At 38.9% G+C, this 22,943-nt stretch overlaps 1 protein-coding gene across 2 annotated transcripts in view; it reads left to right on the top strand.

Moving 5' to 3' along the window:
• ERLIN1 (ER lipid raft associated 1) overlaps positions 1-22,943 on the top strand; it is a 610,419-nt gene that overhangs the window by 307,567 nt on the left and 279,909 nt on the right. For both annotated transcript variants that reach the window (XM_044056735.1, XM_044056736.1), the window contains exon 8: positions 4,340-4,398. In XM_044056735.1, the coding sequence (XP_043912670.1) occupies positions 4,340-4,398 (59 nt within the window). The remainder of the gene's footprint in view (positions 1-4,339; positions 4,399-22,943) is intronic.

Below are 22,943 nucleotides of genomic sequence, written 5' to 3'. Positions count from 1 at the left end.
ATATGAGCACAAATGCAGGCAGTCCTGTTGTAATGCCAGATTGCTGAAGTACAGTTGTAAATTACATAGTGTAGTTTTTTTTTTGTTTGTTTTTTATCATCATGACTGTTCCACTGTTTAATTTTTTAGGCCATCCTATGGTCAGTTATTTTCATTGGTGAAGGCTGAAGCCTTGCTGTTTATATGTAGCTGTTTGGTGCAGTAAGCTAGCAGGCAGCTCTTTAACAGATGTTTCAAGGATCTTCTCCTCCAATCCTGTCTATTCTACACAGGAAATCAGTTTATTTAAAGAATGAGTAATCCCTATCTGTTCCTTTTAAGATTTCACCATGTTTACTGGCTAAAATTTAATATTTCTTTTAAAAAAATGCTAATGCAAAATTTGAAGATGTACATAGTTGTGTGTGATATTAAGTTAGTAGGTATTAGGTGTGTGTGGGGGATGTATTTTTATTTGAGGGCTTTCAAGTAAACAAAACATACTGTCTGATGTGACATAGGCTCAAATGGAGATGACAAGAAACAATTCCATAAAAGATTAACCTGCCAAATAGTGCATGCATGTAGCACAAAAGCTGGAACTAGACATTTAACAAAAAAGCTGTTGTACATAAAAAGTGGAAATAATCTCTCAAGAATATTATTCTTTCTATATTGTCTTTAAACGTTAACGATCTCACAAATAATTACGGAAAAGAAAGAGTTTTGAATTATATTAAAAAAAAATGTAGAGTGCAAATAGTTGTGCTGCAGGAGACCCACTTGGAAAGAATTGAACATGTGAATTTGATAAATAAAGATTTTTGGGATGGTTATTCAGCAGAATACCTGGGGCAGAATAAGAGAGGAGTACTTATATTAATTTCAAGAGGAGCTTCAATAGTAATAGAAGAGGGAAAAAAGACAATAATGGTAGATTGTAGTAGTAATGGACTATTGGCAAGGGAGGAAGATTACATTGGTATGTATTTATATTCCACCAATAACTGCTATAATGGAGCTAAACAAATTCTGGGAGAAGTAATCAGCTTTCAGCAAGGAATATTACTTATAGGTAGGGACTGGAATTTGATTTGCAATTTGAATGTGTGTCTGGGAGACCCAGAAAGGAAAATTTAACAAAGGAGTGTAGATTTTTTAAAGAATTTTATGAAAATATTTGGCATGGATGATGTGAATTCAGTACTAGGAATTTGGAGTGCATTTACATATTATTCCCCAAGATATAAAAACTGGGCTAGGGTAGACAGAATTTACATTTTGCAGGAACATGTGCATTTAATTGAAGGTCTTGATATGCACCCAGTAACTGTTTCAGATTATGCACCAATAATAACTAAAATAAAAACACAGATGGCATTATTTTTATACCTGACAAAACCAGAAAAGTACATTACAGAGCTGTGGAACATATTGAGACAATTTCAAGCCTTTTCAAGATACAAACTAATGAAACTCCTTCTTCTTCTTGGCTTTTCCCAGTTAGGGGTCGCCACAGCAGATCACCTGTCTCCTCTTATAGGCAGTAGAGTTTTACGGTGTCGAGTTGCCAGCCCACACAACCACAGGGAGGACATGCAGACTCTGCACAGAAGGTACCCCAGTCGAGGATCGAACCGGAGAATCTCTTGCTGTGAGGTGGCAACGCTAGCCGCTGCACCACCGCAGCCACCCATACAAACTAATGAAACTAAATAGAAGCAATGGTTGTAAATTATGTACCCACATATGAATTGGTTTAGCAATATCCATATTTATGGAGACATGATAAAATGAAGTATTTAGGAGTATGGATTAAAAATGATTCTGGTGTGGCAGCTAAGGATATGTGGGAAAGACTAAACAAAAGATGAGACAAAAACTGAGAAAATAAAAGCTGTGTTATATGGATATCAATAGTAAGATACAAGCAGTTAAAATGCTTTTAGTCCCTTTAGTCTTAAACATTGTTCAGACATATTTTTATCAGCCAGAGGAGTTGTGGATAGCGATTAATAAAGAGCTGAAGGATTTTATCTGGGAGGGGAAGACTCCAGGAGTCAAGTTGATTCTTCCAATAGAACAGGGCAGATTGGGATTACCTGAGTTAAAGGGATATTTCAGTACAACACAGTTAAGTCGCCTATACACAGCACAAGCAGAAAACTATAATTCAAAGTGGACTGCAGGCTAGAGATCACCTTCCCTATCAAGGACTGATTTCAAAGTATAGGCAAAGAGAAAGAAATAGAGAGGTCCTAAACGAAAGACCTGCACTGGTGTAGTTTTTAGTAGAATCTGGAACAGTAGTTGCTGTTAAGAAAGGAATAATTAGTAGAGCATATAAAATATTGCATAATAACTATAAGAATCAATTAGAGGAGGTTAGGAAGGATTGGGAAGAGAGATTAAATAAACAATTCACAAAGAAAAAATGGGGGGATATATATTTGTCTCCCAAATATGCAACAGAATCTAGAATTTTTAAGATCTTTGCCTTGGAAGTGTTTAATTAGGAATTTTTATACCCCAAGCAGAATTCAAAGAATTTTTATTAGATAGAAAGCAAATGTTGGAGGTGTGATGGGAAAAAAGAGGTAACTGGGAACATATTTTCTGGGAGTGTAATGAGTTGGCAGACTTTAAAGATTCCTTGCAGACTGCTCTGTTTGAGATGCTGGGTGAGCAAATTGGAGTAACTATGATGTGAAATCGGAATTGCCTAGACATAGTAAGGCCTTACTGAGTCTAATTATGATGACTGCCGAAAAAGCAATTACTAGAAAATGGAAATCAGTCTAAATCAACTTTACTAGAAGTAGCAAAGATAGTAACAGAGGTAAAACAACTGGAACTGGGATCTTTAGAAAAGGGTAGGAACAAAGTACACAGGACAAAATGGGAAATGTGGGATCAATACATGCAGAGGAGGAACGAGGTTTAAAAGAAGGCAGGATTTGAATGAGTTATGCAATTATTAACCAACAGTGACTGGATAAGTTAAAAGTGATGTGTAATGTTTGCAGCTGCAGTTGTGTCAGCATGGTTTGGAATGTAAAATGTTTGAACTGAGACTGTGTCGCTACGGTTTATTTTCATTTATATAAATGTAACATTGCCTATGTCATGCGTGATAATTTAATAAAGATGCGTCACTGAATGAGTTGCAACATATATCTGCTTGGAGCTAGAATTGCATAGAGCTATGAAAGATTTTTGTTGTAGTTCTTGCAAGTCTACAACACACTCTGTATGTGTTGAAACAGATTCTAAGATTTGTTGTCACAGTGCATTATTAAATGTCCCTCTTTATGTAAAATTCATGTTTAAGGGAAAAAACTTTCCCCTTCCTTCCTGCCATCCATCTTTATGATTTAAGAGAGTCTTTACTTTTCTATATCCTTGGTGAATCTAGAAAACAGACAGTTCACACATTATGCTTTGGGCCACCTTTCCTCAATGATACTGGTGCTGGATAAATTTGCCTATAAAAAACAGTTAAGGAGACAAAGCCTCTGTCTTTGCAGTAGGTGATGACATATGTTAATACTGATGTACACAGATCTTGCCAAGCTTTGCTATGTAGGCTTCTGTTGAATTTTGCTCCTTGGTAGCTAGTAATGTCAGCTGCCTGCTACAGTTGAGAGTCCTTCTAATATCTTTTTGTTGTTGTTGTGTTTTAAATCCCTTAATGCACATTTATTCACATCTAATCCCTCCAATGTTCTGCCAAGCCCCCTCTGCTGTTCTGAAACCCCCATAACTCCTTTACATTGATCCTGGACATAATTCTTTAATGGATGCACCTCTCGACTTCTCTGAAGGTAATGTCTGATAGCTATTCCCAGTTAAGGGTTGCATAGTAAGGGCTGTATTAGTTATGCAGAATAAGGACTGTATTAGTTATGCAGAATAAGGACTGTATTAGTTATGCAGAATAAGGACTGTATTAGTTATGTCGATGGGAGCCAAGAGATTTCATTCATTTTCTAACCTGGTGTAAACAACATGCGGTGATGTCAGATGGACATCTTTTGTTTCCTCCTCCCCAACATTTCTTTAATTGCATGCATTTGTGAAGCTTGTGGTCTCCACCGGATGTTGTGCAAGTATCACTAAGCCCCACGCCCTCTCCCCCTTCCCAAATTGGGTAGCATTTGGCATCATTTTCCATTGCCTGTCTGCTGATCAGTTTTCACATGCGAGTCTGGTGGAACAAATTCTTTATCTTTGTGCCAGTGGGCAAGGTTGTCTAAATTTCACTTCTAGAAATGTGTTCACTTGTATCTTCTTTCTGTGGCATCTGGTACACTCTGTCACATACTGCAGATACCAATTCATTTTCCCTTTTTTTTTCCAGGCAGTACGTGTCACCAAACCTAAAATACCAGAAGCCATAAGACGGAATTTTGAACTGATGTGAGTATATCCGAAGCAGCTTGCTGAGGTGGATATGTTTTATATTTAACCATATATGAATAAAAATTATTTATGACCAAGATCATAGCACAGGAAGGGTGTGGGATTCAGGTTCTTTGCTTAAAATAGTTCCAAACTCCGTTATACATAGCTGATGTGTGATTCGAGTAGACACAGAGCATGTTAGAAAACCTGAAGTAGCAGAGTTTAAGAAATATTTTTGACTGATATGTGTTTATAAAACAGCCTGCTGCTGTAGCAGTTGTGTTATCAGTTTGTACGTTACTATATGAAATGAAAATCACAGCCAGAAACATAGCAGAGAAATGGCCCAAATTCAGGTTGCTTGCTTAAGCTATGGTCCAGCTTTGTTATACTTGAACTTTGTGTGGTTCATCTAGTTGTTGTAATTTTAGTAATAGTACTTTAGACTTTTCCATGGGATTTAATGGAGTTTGTCATACAGACCCTGGGGGTCCAATGGACAGAGCTAGATATGGTTTTGCTCACGTTAGTGCCGTTAAAATACTTTGACAACTGTTTTGAATGCTTTCTCACTTTCCATTTGAATTGTGTTAATGGCAGTGTCATTCCTTACCATAAAAGAATAAACATTGGTAACTGGCATCTGCACGATGTCTGTCATGCCAAGTTGAAGTGCAATATTGTGTCCTCTGGAATTGTCTTTGCTTTTAGTCAGGCTTCTTGTTGCTGTTAACTTAGCAGTAAGTTGGTAGCTCAAGTTGCAACTCCTGAGCCAGAGAAATAATTCAACAGCAAGATACAAACAAAAAAATCTCAGGTCACAAAGATCCAGTGGGCTTCAAAAGACTTTATTGTAAAATAATATAATTGATATAAAATACAGTATTTCAGACATGGATGTGCTTTTTCAAGTGATTTGGAAAGCCTACACTGACACTGCAAGGTGCTTAAGTAACACAGCTCACATGACACATTAATAAGCAAATGTCCTCTAATTAATACGACAGGATTTGAGCACTTCTTTCAGGCTGACATTGCCCTTTAGAGATGGAGCTCTGTCTGCCCAAACCATCAATGATATGTTTATATTCAGCTAACTCTTTTATTACTTTATCTCCGTACCTGATATTTTGAGATGCAGCCTACAATACACTAAAAAGAAATTCATGATTATTTCCAAATGCTGATATATGTTGCCGCCCTCATGTTAATATTTGAGTAGTGCTCACATAAATGTTCTTTAAGTCATCTGTTACATCTGCCTACATAAAATGCTGTATATGATTTCACTAAGCCAAATAAACAACATTCTGTGTTCCACAGTTTGCAGTTATGTTGCTATTGTATGTTTTTTAGTTGCTAGATGTATGAAATTTCTTTTATCTATGTACTAACAATACGAGCAGTTCCAGCCAGGAAATGTTCCTTTTGCCTGACATTGGCCCTTTTGCGAGTACTCGTTAATTTGTAGTGTACTTGATTCAAATTTCTGTCATGCTTGCCAGATCTTTCATCTCTGATGCCTTTTCAGTCCTTCAGAGAATGTATGTCCCAGTGAGGCTCTTATTAAAAATCATGAGCGTTCCTCCTCTGACTTTACTTTTCTTCATTTTTATCTGCATGACATTTGTGCTCTGGACGTAAGGGGCGTACGTGGCAGGGCTAGCCACCTGGGAGTGTGAACACTGGGTCTAAATGTTTGTAGGTGTTGATGTGACACCTTGGTCCCATGTGCACAAATGGGGGAAGAAGGGCTTGTGGATCGATTAATTTCCAGGATCCCCTTGTTTCTCAACACTTGATCTCTTCTAGTTCTTGAAATTAATGTTGTTTCAATCTTTAATATTAGCCAGAAATGCCATTTGCAGCACCCGCAATGTTCCCATAATTGACTCCTCCTGTAATTCATATTGAGTTACATGTATCTCTAGTATATCTAATATGACTGCATATTCTTTTTACGAGGACCATTGCTCCTACTACTATTGGAACTGTCTGGGTATCTTTCCACATGATCCTCATTTCTGCCTACAGATCCTTGTATTTCATGACTTTGTCTCTCTCTGTACATAAGACACTGTAATTCCTGATGTAGCAATTTCAATCATCAATGCTACTTTTGTCTTCTTTTCATGGACTGCTGTGTCTGGTTTTCTCGCATCTGTTTTTTGAACTGTTGGTAATGGGTGATCCTGTGTGATGTAAACTTCACCATTCTGTGTAATGCTTCGTGGCTTATGTTACAAGTGCTTATGAGTTACTTCAGTATTGTAATGTTTGCACAATCCCCAATGCAACAGTCTTGCCACATTATTCTGCTTTTCAGTATATAGACCCCCTGTCATTAGTGTATCACATTCAGCAGTTTCCAGTTCTGTTTTTCAAAGCCTGCATTTTGTCTTTTCCTCCCTTATGTTCAGTGAATTTTGTAAACCAACATGTATGTAGTCCACTATCCTGGGCCACCAATGTTAATTCCTTTCATCTTTTGGTTTAAAATTACCTCTCCTTGCCCATTCCTGTGTCAGATCCTGATTCGCATGAGGTTGTTCCAGGAGTTTTCATACTTACAACTATATTTGTGCCTTTTCCACATTTTTTGCCTACTCGTCTGATCCTTCTCCTTATATTCTTTCTTTTGTGTGTTTTTTTTTTTTTGGCGCATTCAGTTACTGGCTGATTTTTGCCTACCTCTGGTTTGATTTCCATTCCCGTTTGAGCCCAGTATGCTTCTGCTAAACTAAACAGAGAAGTCCTCTTAGATTTGTTCTCCTTATGTTTTAAAATTTTCACTATGTCTGGATCTGGTGAAGTCAGCAGATATGTATGCAATCCTACAATTGCAGATCTGTACACGTAATGGATTTCGAAGAGGTCCATGCTTCCTTCAGAACGAATAATTCATAGTCTTGGCATACACTGATTTTTATATATCATTTGATAAGCGGGAAGCGTTTTTTTGTTTTCCTGTCCAACTGATCCAACAATACCTTTTGGGGCCAGTCAGTCACCCCAAAACTTCAAGTTAGAGCAGAAAGAGCAAATTGGTTTATAGCTTGTACTTTGTTCCTTGATGAACTGGCTGTTTTCAGTATTAATTTTTTTAGTCTTCTAAAATATTTCTGAGTTTTGTTCACATTTGTTCATGTTTTATTCTCTATCATCATTTCCCAAATATTTATGCACTCCCTCCTGCTCACGTTCCTTTATATCACATTTCTGTTCCTGACTGATATTTTCTTAGTGATGCAGCTTTCTTGCTTTAAATGTTGCTTTAGCACATTTCTCAAGACCAAATCACATTCTTATAATTTCGGCTGTTCATCTAATGAACTATGAAGTTTTAAATCATCCACAAAAAGAATATGATAGGTCTTTACACTGTGTTGTTTTCTGGTATCCAAATTGTAACCATGACCTAATGTGTTAAGTAAAGAGCTTATGGTTGAGGGCAAGACAAAAGCACAGCGGTGATAAGAGTCACCCTGAGATAATTTGTCCTTTATCGTGACATAGCTACAAAGTGATTTGTTACTGAATGGTCACTGAAATTGATCAATTTAGGGTGTATCTTTTACATCTGAAAGCAGTCCTTATCCATGGATTTGGGATGCTGTCAGATGCTTTTTTTGTAGTCTATTCATGCCACACTTCGCTTCTTCCCCTTTTGGCAATTCTCCATTATGACTTTATTTAACAACAAATGATCATTTGTTCCATGACTTTCTTTTGTTACCCTGTTATTCTAGTACCGTTATTGAGTTTTCCTCTAAATGACTACAAACTCTAGCTGTATCAGTTCCAGTATATAGTTTATGCATCATCAGATTGAAAAGTGTTTTGTCTGTAGTTTTTAGGATAGCTTGCAAGTTCACTGATAAGGGTATTGATTTGCCTGCTGTTAATTACATTAGTGTCTGTTCAGGATGTGCATATACGTAGTTTTTACTCAGGGCTATAGCTTTGTGTAAAGATGTTAATATTTGTAGCCCGAAGATGGGTAGTGCATCTGTGCCAGGGATTTTCCATTTAGGAGCTTTTCTTAATTTTGTTTAAATTTCTCTGGCCATTATTTCATCCCATTTCATATCCAGTGCATTTGAACTTCTTACTGTTTTTTTTTTTTGTTTTTTTTTTATATATATACTTCTTCTGCCCATTCAGCATCTTTGTTATGTTCCACGGGGTCTTCATTGATAGTTATCCAAAATGTGCCTATTTCTTCTTTTTTGGTGGTATTTCTATCCCTTTTTGTTTTTTTTTTACCTTCTTTTTCTTTTGGATGCTCTTGTTAGGGATCGCCACAGCGGATCAACTGTTTCCATTTCTTCCTGTCCTCTACATCTTGCTCTGTCACACCAACCACCTGCATGTCCTCTCTCACCACATCCATAAACCTTATCTTAGGCCTTCCTCTTTTTCTTTTACTCAGCAGCTCCATCCTTAACATCTTTCTCCCAATATAGTCAGCATTCCTTCTCAGCACCTGCCCAAACCAATGCAATCTCACCTCTCTGGCTTTGTCTCCAAACCTTCCAACCTGAGCTGACTCTCTAATATGCTCATTTCTAATCCTGTCCATCCTTGTCACACCCAGTGCAACTCTTAACATCTTTAACTCTGCTACCTCCAGTTATGACTCCTATCTTTTCGTCAGTGCTACCGTCTCTAACCCATATAACATAGATGGTCTCACTACTATCTTGTAGACCTTCCCTTTCACTCTTACTGATGTCCGTCTGTCACAAATCACTCCTGACACTCTTTTCCACCCACTCCAACCTGCCTGCACTCTCGTCTTCACCTCCCTTCTGCACTCACCATTACTCTGAACTGTTGATCCTACTATTTAAACTCATCCACCTTCGCCAACTCTACTCCCTGCATCCTCACCATTCCTCTGTCCCCCCTCTCAATCACACATACACACATATTCTGTCTTAGTCCTGCTGACCTTTATTCCTCTCCTTTCTAGAGCATACATCCACCTCTCCAGGGTCTCCTCAACCTGTTCCCTACTCTCACCACAAATCACAATGTCATCTGCAAATGTCATAGTCCATGGGGGCTCCTGTCTGATCTTATCTGTCAACCTGTCCATCACCATTGCAAATAAGAAAGGGCTTAGAGCTGATCCTCTTCTGTAAAACTTTTTTGGGTCAGCAATGAATTACTTATTTTGTACATCTCCTTTATATTTATTTGCATATCTTCTAAGTTTTTCTACCTGCGCTGATATCTTTAGTTCATTATTTGCAATAGTGTGTGATAGAACCTGGTCAGTTCAGATACTGTGTGTTGTTTTTATTACCTCTATCCAAGTATTTTTGTTGGTCTGTTCCCTCTTCTCTATACTCTTCTAACAGTGACACTTCTTGCCTTAATTGCTTTATGATTTTCTGTATGGGTCTATATGATATATTCGAAATTCCAAAATATCGAACACCATAAGTTAGAACTTGGAATTTCGAATATTGATAACATCGAATGCTCAGAATAGCGAATTTTTTTCCCAGGGAAAAAATTTGCTGTTCCGAGAAACATACAACACAAGCACACCAAAATAAACCACACACATACAGTTAACAAAACCCAACCCCACACTGAACTATACGTACATTACTAACTATCCACTTACCTTAACCTGCACCCTAACCCTAAGGTCTGTAACTATCGCACACATACCCTACGAAACTGTACACAAACAAACTAATTAATACACGCACATACAGTTAACAAAACCCAACCCTACACTATACCATACATATATTACTAACTATCCACTTACCTTAACCTGCACCCTAACCCTAAGGTCTGTAACTATCGCACACATACCCTACGAAACTGTACACAAACAAACTAATTAATACACGCACATACAGTTAACAAAACCCAACCCTACACTACACCATACATATATTACTAACTATCCACTTACCTTAACCTGCACCCTAACCCTAAGGTCTGTAACTCGCACACCATAGTGGAGGAAATAGCGAAGCCACAGAACGACCCACCGAAATCTTGCCCTAGGTAAGATTTCGATGTTCCGGGGCTTCGCTATTTTCATCATTCGATGTTGTGGGTTCGATATTTTAATTTTCGAAGTTTTACATCTTCGAAGTTATGATATATAGACCCTTCTCTATTTAGTACTTCCATGGTGGCATTTAATTTCTTTCCTTTCATTCCCTTATTGCTCTCTGTTTTTTGCAGTAAGACTTCATCTGTTATTAATTTAGCTGCACAGTAATATATCCTATTTATGTCTGTTATATCACACGAGTTTCTATGAATAGGCTTCATTATTTTGTTCATTTGTTTTATAAGACTTCTAACATTTTGGGTCTTATTGACTTTCTGTAATCTATTTCTTTCATCAGTCTTAGCGTGCCTTTCCATCTCTATTAAATCAAACACCTCTTCCCTTTGATCATTTTCCTCTAAACTGAAGCCAAATTCTTTGTTCTCTGTTTCCTGTGAGCATTCTACAGAAAGTTCCAAAACATCTTCCTGTAACGTATTCTGTTTAGCTGCATTCTGCATCATCTGTTGCTCTTTTATATGGAAACTCACTGGCCCATCACTCCACAACACTGACTGTGTCAGAGTTTTCACGGTTTCCTGCTCCTTTCCTTGCTGTGCAACTCCAACTGAACTTTTGTACTGGTTTCTTTCTGAATACTCCAGAGTATCTTCATGTGGCAAGTGATCAGATGCTTCCAGTCCCACCTTTTTCTCCTTAATTTAGGGACTTGTTCCGTCATGCTGTGATGTTGCCATCACTTCACAGGTAATCCATAAGTTTAGTTTCTCTTTCTTCAACTTCTGCACTACTAATTCTCTTTTATACTTTCCCCTTTTGTTTTCTTAATTTTTTTGTATTGTGAAATTCTCCATATCTGGATGCCTTTGCCTGTATTTATCTTCAAATTTCTTTGGTGCTGCTTTCTTTGTGTTGATTAGTTTTGCTTTCTTCTTTGCATAAATGTTGCATCATATTAAATCTGTTTCTTTTCCTGTGTCCATATTGTTTTTCAGATGTATCATGTTTCATCTGTTTCTCCTTACTCTGTAGGCTCATTGTTCCATCATGCTGTGACACAACCTGCATTAGACTTTCTATATTAAATCCTTCACTTCGCAGATAATCCATAACTTCAGCTTCTATCTGATTAACTTCTGCTTTTCCAGTCTTCTGTTGTATATTCCGCCTTTGTAGTCTTATTTTTTGTATTGTGACATTTTCCATATCTGGGTGCCTCTGCCTGTATTTCTCTTCAAATATCTTTGGTGCTGCTCTATTTCTCTTGATTAGTTTGGCTTTCTCCTTTGCATAAACGCTGCACCATATCAGATCTCGTTCTTTCCCTTGTCCATGTTTCTTTTTTTATGCCTTTCAGAAATCTTTAGGTTTTTTTCTTTATATTTTTGCACTTCCTCTGTCACTTTTTCCAGATAACCCAAAGTTTCTTGCGCTGTATAATGTTTTTATTTATTTTTTATTTTATTTTACATTTGTTGACCGGGCTAGTCCAACTGGATACATGTCCATTTTCAGTAGAGGTCCGGGGAGATAAGCTCCACATACAGAGAATAGCAACTTCAGGTACAGTACAAATTTAAGACTGGAATGCAATTGTTGACATAGCAGCTGAGTAATCTTACTACTTAACATATTTAAAAAAGAAAAAAATTAATTATTTATAAGGAAGAGACACGTTCATATGGTTGATAGCTTGGTAGACAAGTTCATACTCTATATTGGTTCCTTAAAAAGACTAAGTTCATACAGACTTTAGTTTAGCTTAACAGATCATACTCTCTCTGGTTTATGAAAGAGCTAGACTTAATGCAGCAGTAATGAAATTAGTATACAGTGCACATAGCAAGGAGGGGATTGTTAGTCTGGGTTAGTACCAGTGACTTCTAAGGTATACTTTGTTTCTTTTTGAAAAGTAAAGTTGAAGAAAGAGATGAGAGTTCAGTGGGAAGTAGGTTCCAGGTTTTCCCCGCAGTGTTGGAGAACAGTGAATCCCCAGCCTTATTGTTGGATTTGTGCATGGATACAAGAAATGTATTTGCTGAGCGAAGGGCTGTACGATTTTTGTAGGGGGTGATAAAGCTAGTAAGTATTGGAGTATTGCTAGGATGATAAAGGGTCTTGTGGGCAATAATAAATTGGTGAAATTGAAGCTGATTATGCAGCTCCAGCCATACTAGCTGTTTTAGATTATGGCAGTGGTGGGTTCTAAATGGGAAGCCAGTGGCACATCTGGCAATGTTATTATAGGAGGTTGCCAGTTTGTTGAGGTTGTTTTTTGACAGACTAGTATAAATAGGTGAGGCATAGAGGAGAGTAGAGATAAGATGGGTGTGGGCAATAGTATTTCTAGCTATTGGAGTAAGGAAGGGTTTATTCTTATAGAGGGAGCCTAGTTTTTTGTTAACTGGTTTTATTGTAGTGTTGATGTGAGTGTCAAAGTTAAGTTTGTGGCCTATTATTACTCCTAAGAGTTTGGTGGTTGGGTCAGGAGATATGACAGTGCCATTATTAGATATAACTGTGAAATCTGTTGGGGAGGACTTTTGTGTTAGGAGTGAAGAGCAATAATTTTGTTTTTATGGGGTTCAGGAGGAGGCAGCACTGTAAGAACCAGCTTTCTACTATATTAAACACTTTTTGGGTGAGGGACTGCAGTTCAGATGAAGAAGTAGCAGAACATATTAATGTGGAATCATCTGCATATTGTATTCAGGTAGCTTGAGGAATTTTTACATTTAGATCGTTGATAAAAATTGAGAATAGGAGAGGGCCCAATATAGAGCCATGAGGGACACCATGGGTAATAGGAAGGTGGGTAGATAGATTATTATCCCAGAGTACAGCCTGTTGCCTATTTTCTAAGTAGGATTTAAACCATTGTACTGCCTGTGTATCTAGTGAAAGTGATTTAAGTGTATTCATAAGTAGCTGGTGGTTTACCATATCAAAGGCTTTTTAGAGGTCGATAAAGATTGCAGAGGACAGAGTATTGCTGTTACGATTTTTGTTAATGCAGTCGGAGAAGGATAAGAGGGCAGTGGTGTGCTGTGGAATGGCCTAAAGCCATGCTGACAGCTAGTAAATTGTTTTGGGGTAGGTGGTTTAGTAGTTGTTGGTGGATGCATTTTTCCATAATTTTTGCTAAAGGAGAGAGTAAGGCTATCGGACGGATGTTTGAGAGTTCAGTTGAGTTACCGCCTTTATGTAATGGGATAACATGGGAGATTTTCCAGATAGATGTGATGGTTCCTTCAGTTATGGTCCTATTTATTAGGATAGAAATAGGATAGGCTGTAACTTTTGCTGCTGTTTGCAGATATTCTGCTGGTAAATAGTCAGCTGAGGTGGTGGATGGTTTGAGTTTTTGAAGAAGGGTACAGATGAGGGATGTTGGAACTAGTTGTAAATTAAATGAAGGAAGTAAGCTAGTAGCAGAGGAAGGCAGGCTAGAGCTAACAGGAGGTAGATAATTAGCAAGAGATTGGAAGGACTCAGTAATGAAGGTATTAAAGGCATAAGCAATTTGCTTGGGATTCTTGTGGGTGGTGCCTGATGGGGTTGGTGTTTTGAAGTGTCCTGGATTTAAGAGTCTGTTGATACCGATCCAGAACGTTTGTGAATTGTGTTGGTGAGTTTGCTGGAGTTGAAAGTAGAAGTTTCTTGTATCTAAAATTATTAATTTTTAGTAGCATTTATCAGGTGTCTAAATGTTTGATCAGTTGGTTTTGTAGTAGTTTGCCATTTGGCCAGATTTTATTTCTAAGTAGAATTTTATGCCTAGTTTCCTCTGTAAGCCATGGAGTGGTTTTAATCCTATTTCTAATAGAGCGAGTAGGGGCATGGTAGTCTAGGATTTTTAAGAATTTGGTGTTAAAAGTATAACACTGCTTCCTCCTGTTGGAGGTGTTTTAGGGGTGACCAATCACATGCCCTAAGTTCAGTTTGGAAGCTGTCATGGTTAAAATGTTTGTTGATTCATGTAGTTCTATATATGGTTGGGTTGGGAATATTGATCTTTTGTCTAACTGTATAGGTCAATCAGTGGTCACTAATGTCATCTAGGAGGGTATGTACTTTATATGTTAGCTGATGACTATTTATTAAAATCCAGTCTACGGTGCTTACTTTGTTGTTAGGTTTGTGGATCCTGGTGGGGGAGGTAATTGTCTGGGAAAAACCATATAGGTTTATATGGGTAGTAGGCTCAGCAGTAGTACAGTTATTCCAGTCTATGTTAAAGTCTCCCAGGACTATGGTTTCTTGTGGGAAGTTTGTAGAAAGCCAATGAAGGATATTTTCAAGGGTGTTGATGTTATTGCCAGGAGGAAGGTAGGAGCACATGATGTAGATGGATTTACAGGCAGTGATCTGAAGTTTAGAAATAAGGATTTCAGCATTGGTATCTGAAGCCGGTTGCACGTCTATTGCACATCTAAAGAAGTAACTTGTAGCCCTGCTTTGTATAGGATAGCCATCCCCACACCCTTCTTGGTTTTGCAGTCTAATCTCAAAATATTGTATCCAGGTGGGGGTGAGTTCATTGTCCTGGTTTGCATGTTTTAACCATGTTTCTGTTAGACATAAGATGCCACATGACTGTACATCTATGAAAGCATGAAGGTGGGCAATTTTATTGTTTATGCTACATATGTTGAGATGTGCTATGAAGAGAGAGTTGGGAGGTCTTGTAGGGGTGTGAAAGGTCGAGTGATTTGGTCTGTGGGGGTCAGTGGAGCAATAGTTAGGGCCAGGGTTGGGATGAATGTCACCATCTATTAGGAGGTATTGTTGAAGTCTAATGTGTGAGATTTAGGAATATGTTAATAGATTTCCTGGCTTGGAGATAGTTATAAGTAATGTAGGCTAGTCTATGATACTTTGGTAGTAGACAGCTGGGTGTTGATGTTATGTTTATGTGGTTTTGGGAGGCTGCCTGAATTGGTAGGGAAGTTGCTTAAAGGGATAGTGAAGTTCAGTATAGGTGAGATTTTCGTAGGTGGTTAGGACATAGGGTACAGTTAGAAAAGGTAGGAGTGCAGATGAGAGTAATAGCTTTGTGTGTCTTGACATGGGTGCTGTAGGCATTGTGAGGGCTTTATTGTAAGTATATAAATAGGAGGTAAGGACTGGTAATGAGATAGGAAGGAGTTAAGTTTTACCTAGCTCCTTAGTACTTTAATGAGTGGCAGTATGTCATTGGATGTTAGAGGATGTGGGTGTGGTTTTAGAGGTATAAGTTTAGGTGCCCTGAGGTGGGTGGGAATTGGGAGTAGGGTAGAGGAGCAGAGTGAGCCCACAGGGTGAACAGAGCGGGTATAAACAAGTAAAGGAAGCAAGTTCTGAAAAAGCAATCTGTGAGCTGCTGACTACTGAGTTGCTTTCTGGTGGGTAAGGATAAGTGTAGAGGTGGAAATTCTGTGGTAGTGATAGTAGGGGAATAGCTGGGTGCAATTACTGAGGAATTTAGTGGATAGAATGGGAAATATAAGAGCAGTCTTATACAGCAGAGATATGTTTTGTTTGATACTATGAGCGAGAAGGGATAGAAGTGTGTGAAACAAGCCTAGTTGAGGGTGCAACCTAGTGGGCAAAAACTATATTAGAGGTGAAGCTAGTGATAGGAGTATAATACTGCTGAAGCTAGTGATAGGATATAGCTAGTAAAGAATTAGGGAAGGCTCTGTTAACAGTTACGGGAGGCTACACAAAGACAGGAAGGTTTGTTTGTTAAGGGGTAGAGAGGGGGTATGGCTGCTAGGTATCCTGGCTTGGTAGCGGGTTTTAATACACATAGAAGTTATTTCAGTAAAATGTCAGCTTTACTGCTTGGTTTAGGAAATGCATACTTTCTTGCTTCCTTTGGTAACAGGGTTCTGAAGTAGGACAGCAAGTTTCTGTAGTTTAAGGATGAGGTGGCTGGTATTATTTGTAAAGGGTCCTTATTCACCAGGCAGGTAGATTCTTAAATCTTAGTGCAGGATAGGAGGCTGGAAAGTTTCTTGCTTCCTTTGGTAACAGGGTTCTGGAGCAGGACGGCAAGTTTCTGTAGTTTAAGGATGAGGTGGCTGGTATTTGTAAGGGGTCCTTATTCACCGGTTAGGTAGATTCTTAAATCTTTGTGCAGGATAGGAGGTTGGAAAGTTTCTTGCCTCCTTTGGTAACAGGGTTCTGAAATAGGACAGCAAATTTCTGTAGTTTAAGGATGAGGTGGCTGGTATTATTTGTAAGGGGACCTTATTCACCAGGCAGGTAGATTCTTAAATCTTAGTGCAGGATAGGAGGTTGGAAATAATGTTAAAACGCTAGGGCTAGGAGCACACAGCAGCCATGAAGGATATTCCAGTTATTAAAGATACTTTTTCTTGGATCTGTTCTATTAATGAAAACAATTTTTATTTGAAGCTTTTGACAGTTTCTCTTGTGCAAGTATTTTCTTTCCTCTAATTTCTCTCTCAATCTTTTTGAATATCTTCTATGTGGAAGTTCTGGGCTTCTTGCATAATAGTAACAATATACAAGTTCTTCCTTTTCCTTGATAGTCCACTCTATCATTTGTGTCTCTCTCTTTTTTTTTTTTTTTTTTTTGGCCTGTCATTTTTCCTGGACTTCTACTTCCTTCTACAACTGGGGGGGGGGGGGGGGGCATCCTTCCTCTTGAATGTGGCCTAACCCCATTGTAGGAATATTTCAGTTTCTTGAGAATTCTACACTGTCATTTTTTCCAGTCCTGGCACCAGTGCCCATACCAGGATTGGGCACTTTTTTATCCTAGGACTTGTGCACCCAGCTGTCTTTTGTTTTATTTTATTTTTTAACCTACTTCTGTCCATGATGTACGCTATGTAAAATACAGTCTGCTTATCTATGTTGTTCCGGTGAGATTTTGTAAAACATAGGGTCCAACTTGTGAAGGTACTCACCAAAACTTGAGGAAGAATTCAATTCCAGCAGTACTACTCCCCTTTTCTTGCTGATTTTATCATCTGTCCATTCAGACCTCTACACACTCCACACCCACTCTAATTTCTGTCTCGCAAGCAAGGTTATTACCCTGTATGGGAAACAGTGTCCTGATTCTCATCCTCGTATGTACATGAAGTTGAGTGAAGGGACTGTCCCCACAGCACCTCTCTTCGAATGGAATTCTTGGATGCAGCCGCCATGTCCACTATCCTTTCATCTGTTGGGACAGTCTGATAACCTTGAAGTATGGCAGAAGTGGAATCTGTTAATGAATGAGCTATAGCATGAAGTGATAAGGACATACTTTCACAAAGTGGTGTTTTGAGTGTTTTATAAGATGCATCATCCAGGCAGATCCACCTAGTTAAACCCCTTCTAAAGTAAGAAACACATTCTCCGTGACTTTTATTATTTATTCAGTATTCTCACAAGCACCAACATGTGATGCCATTCCAAAACATGAGAAATGTATTAATGTTCAAGCGTGTATATGTTTGGAGGCATGAAAGTATAATTCCTGGTAGAAAGAAATTGTCCTCTTGTAACCACTAGGAATTATTTTGCTGTACATATATTTAACTCATTCCCTCTAGTGTGGCTCTTTTGAGTCTGTACCTTTAACACCAAGTGGGTGTGGCTTGAGCCTTTAAATAAATGAAATTATCACCTTACAGTTCAAGTATTCATCGCTCTGGAACCATAAGTTTTACTATAAAACTATAAATGACAAAACTATTCAGGTTAAATTAATCTTTATATTGATAGCATTCATTCAGTTTGGTGCTTTAAAATGGATCTTATAAGCCAAAATGAAGTCAGTGACTATTAATTTGGTAATGTCGTAGCTTATGATATCTCAGTAGCTATTCAAGCAAGGCACTGCCAGCAGGATTTTCTTCATACAGCTGTGAGCTTTCATATGAGGCTGTGCAGTTCTGTCTGTCTCATCTGAATGTTGAGATATTTAGAGAAATATGATTATTATAATACAAAACAGTATACAAATATGCAATATCTCTTTAGCTGCATTAGACAGAGCTCAAATATCAGTACAGTTGTGTTTGCTGTCATATGCTTTAAGATGAAATCTTCTGATACCTTGTATATAGCATGTTTTTTAAATTCTTAATGCAAATGTGAACAAGCAATATTTGACGCTAGGAGCACTTAACTGCAGAAATGCCTAAAAGTGCACTCGCTGTAATGAGATGTAAAAAATGGCATAGTTCAAAAGGCTTGTTAATGCAGACTAAAAATATATATTGTGCCACATTTCTGCATTTCAGTATTGTAAAAGTATTTAACTGGTATACTTTTCTTGAAGAAGAAGAAAAAAAAAGAAAACTACAGCAAAATGATAGTTCTTCAGAAATTATTGCAAGTCATAACATAGCTTGTTCTTTATAAGTTTTCAAGGTCCAGTAGACTGTGGATGTAAATGTTACTAAACTGAACAGCAGCACCAAAGACTGCAGTGTTAATGAATCGTATGACTCCTTAACTGAAAAGTTGTTGCATCGATAATGGATATGAAAAGGCCAAGTGAGAATGCATTGTAATGATAAGTGAGACAAAAAAGGACCATGAGATCCAGAGAAAGAGATCATTCCATAGGAACTCAAGTCCTATGTAGTAGGTGTGGCTTTGACAAAGGAAAGGCTGTTTGCAAAAGAATTTGCATGTTTATTGGACAGAAACATCAAGCTGAGCTGTTTGTTGACAGTGTGAAATTGAAAAGAGACCTAAAGATGTATCAACGACTTTAAGATGAGTGTACGATTGTTAACCCGGAATGCTATCAGTGTTTAAACAGAATGTTTAACTCAAAGTAGGTAGGGAAACATGCAGGGTTTAATTTTGTGTGAAGGTTCTTTTGAAGTTTTGGTGTTCAAAGGTAGTAAACTGAGGATTCTATGCACACTGGTAACATGTTCAGTATTTCAAGTATATTAACTGTGTATGTGCTGAAGAAATTGACTTGCAAAAATGAGGAAGTAAGGGAGTAGTGCCGCTTATTGAAAGTATGGTGGAAGGTAACCTAAGGAGTCGCATTGTGTCTGTCTGCCAAAGCTCTACATAACCTGAAGAGAATTCTCCAAGCCTTATCATTTGAGAACTTCAGGAGATAAAGCAAACTATAAGGGAACATGTAAGTAGTAACAGTCATGGATTGGAAGATGTTGCCCAGGCATTGAGAGAGCAGTCTGTTTCTATTTAGGACTTTATTCATGAAAATGAAGAACTGATGGTAAGGTTAGAAGCTTCTGAAGGAAGATGGAATTTTTTATAAGCAAACATTGCAAATGCTGAGGATTTGAGGGTTCATTAGCATGCCAGAAACAGTAGGCTCATATGGTGGAAATGGATATTAGTCATACTAGCCCACAGAATGCCATGGTAATTTTGACTGCAGAGTCAGAAAACCCCAAGGGCTGTTATTGTCAATCTAGAAATCTTTGCATTAAAAGAGAAGCTGCTGTTGGCTATCTGGAGACCTAGCAAGATTTTGAAAGTGGGTGAGAATAGGGCTTTTGCTGATCAGGACTTCTCGGAGAACAGCTGCCTTTATTCCACTTTTAGTGTCATGCTAAGAGTCTAATCATGCACATTAAAGCTGGTGCATTTTGACTGCTGTGCTATGTATGCTGTAGTGATGAGTTTACTGTCACAATATTGAAACCCATAATTTCAGAATGATAATATCTAAAGAGCTAAATGCTGAACAACAAATCTTGAATAACAAGTCTCCCCTACCCAGGAATAACTGCTAACACAAGTCCTGCAGGAGTGCAGACCCCGGAATGAGTGCTAACTTGGGTCCTGCAGCGAGTCAAGTCCAGGAGTTCAGTATTGTGGGTTTTTTAATTTTATACTTTTGAAATTATCAGTTTCAAGATAGTGGGCTTAAGGATTGTGATAGTAAATTGTAATAATCAGTCAGAGGCGCATTTTTCAAGGGGTGTAACTGTGTTAACAAGCCGTCCTGTGTCATGAGTGATAAATGTCATGATTTTACACAGGACACTAATTTGTCTTATGGAGTGCCAGTTGGACAATACTGTTTTATGGTATCACTAATTTGTAGAAGATGTTTGACCCATTGGGCACCTGAAACAAAAGAAAGATAAATGCACAGTTTTGTACAATTGTAAATACTGATGTTCTTCGTTTTCCATTGCTGCAGTCCTTACTATTGGGTATAGTCCGCATCCAGTCGGCCCGAATACCAGAGTATAAGGCTGACGTCGATCAGGGCGCATTAGACTGACGTCAGTACGTCAGGGTACTAATGCGCATGACCGGCGTCATATCCTCAGTCTTTTTTGCCGCGTGGTCCGATGCAGAAGCAGTTTTGCGAGTGCAGGTTGGCGTTCTGAAATATTTCCGAACCGGAGTTTCAGACCGAATCAGAGTTGGCTAAGTACCCGTTGGGAACATTTTGTTTTTCTTGCCTCAGTATTTAACCGGATGTCAGAAAAAGTGAATAACTGTATTTCTTGTGGGAAACAAATACCTCATAGGGATTACCATACATTGTGTATACCTTGTTTAGGGCCTGAGCACGACGTTGTTGGTTGCCGCTCTTGTGCTAGGTTTAACAAACGCACTATTAAGAGGAGGTTAGACTGTGCCAGATTAGTGTTTGGGAAGCGTTGCAATTATAAAATGCCGCCGGATGCTCCGGCGCCCGCTTCGTCAAGAAGCGCAAGGACAAAACAGCGAAGCCTAGGGTTGATGAACCGGCAGTCCCGGACGTCGGTTCTTTAGGTGGCTCAGTGGAGCCAGAGGTTTTGCCAGGAGTTTCTATGGAGTCTCAGGCAGAAACTTTACTGTTACAGGATGTACCCTCTCAGGAGGCAGGCCAGGCTGAGGGGGCTTCTCAGGTAACTCTTCTTCCCTCTTTTCCCACAGTAGTTAGAGCCTCTCCTTCTGTTGCCAAAACTTCTTTTAGAGGTAGGCCAACTTCAGCTTCAGTAGGGGCTTCTCCTAGCCTCTCGGGTTCTGTACCTAAGAAACATATGCTTAAAATGGCAGAAGATTTGATTACTATGATTAGAGGTTCTATGGGCCCTCCTGATAAGAGGCCTAGAGTTGAACCAGAGTTTGACAGTTTTGAACAGGGTTCAGGGGCTTCTGAGTCTTCTGCGGAAGATTTGCAGGAGTATCCTCATTATTCTGATTCTGATGTGGATGATGCCACTCCTTGGCTTCTCCTCCTGAGGATTTTTCATTTTCAGAGACTCTGCATTCCATGAGGGAGCACTTTACATGGGAAGGCCAGGATTACTCTGATTCCAGGAAGAGGCTTAGGGAATTCTTGTTTTTACCCCAGCATAGGCCCTTAGCTATACCTCCTGTGTTGAATGTGGTGGAAGATGTTTTTGCAGAGGCTTCCCTGAACCCTGATTCTTTGCCTCCTGCTCCTGTTAAACCTGATAGGTACTATAGGGTGCCCGAAGCTCATAAGTATTTGTTTAAGAGTCCTAGGGCGGACCCAGAAACTGTTTCTCAGGGGCCTAAAGGTGTTAAGGCCTCTGTGGTTAAAAATCCTGTTCCCACTGACAAAGAGGCAAGGGCGTTAGATAGGTGGGGTAAGAAAGTGTATACTTCTTCCACTCTAGCCATGAGAGCGTTGAATTGTCAGTTTCACATGCTGAAATATCAAAATTATCTCCTTTCACAATTGAAATCTAAGGTGGATGCTTTGGCGGAAGGTATTGATTGTAAAGACTTGCTGGATTTAGTATATGTGTCTGAACAAGTGGGCAAGCATTCTTTGCAATGTGGTTTTGATGCTGTGCAGGCCTCCTCGAGGGTGGCTGCCACTAGTTCTGTTCTTCGCAGGCATGCCTGGTTGAGGGATCAAAATTTGGCTGAGCATGTTAAGACAAGGATTTTGGATGCTCCTTTACAGTCTGATGTGTTGTTTGGTTCACCTGTGGAAGCAGTTTTAAAGAAAATGGAGGACAAAGCTAAGTCTATGCAAACTGTTAAAGATTTTTGCAGGTACAGCCACCAAGTTTAGTAGAAATTGGCCTGCTAAGGGGTGGACATATCCTGCTTATGATTCCCAGTCTAGGGGTAGGTCTAGACGTGGTAGGGGCAGGGCTCAAGGTTCTTTTAGGCCTAGAACAGGGAGTTCACCTGCTCAGACTTCTGGTGAGGGCAGGAGTCAGTCCTTTCGTAAACAGACCCAATGACCTGCCTTTTCAGCTGCCAGTAGATTCTCGTCTGGCAGCTCCTTTGGAAGGACGACTGTCTCTTTTCAAAGAAAATTGGGATTTAATTGCTCAAGACAGATGGGTGTTGGACATCATTCAGCCAGTCCCTGTATCAGAAAGGGGCCTAGGATTTTATTCTCGCATGTTCCTAGTATCAAAGAAGGGAACACGTGGAGACTGCTTTTGGATTTATCTCTCCTCAACACTTATCTGGACATTCCCAAGTTCAAGATGTTGACGTTACAACAGCTTTTACCCCTGCTGGGCAAAGATCACTGGATGGTAACTTTAGATCTCGAGGAAGCTTACCTTCATGTGCCTATCAGGCT

The sequence above is a fragment of the Protopterus annectens genome, chromosome 14.part0 (assembly GCF_019279795.1).
Source record: "Protopterus annectens isolate FY-2018-M chromosome 14.part0, PAN1.0, whole genome shotgun sequence".
Classification (NCBI taxonomy): domain Eukaryota; kingdom Metazoa; phylum Chordata; order Ceratodontiformes; family Protopteridae; genus Protopterus; species Protopterus annectens.
The sequence above is the reverse complement of the archived record's forward strand: the minus strand, read 5'-3'. Positions and strand labels throughout refer to the sequence as shown.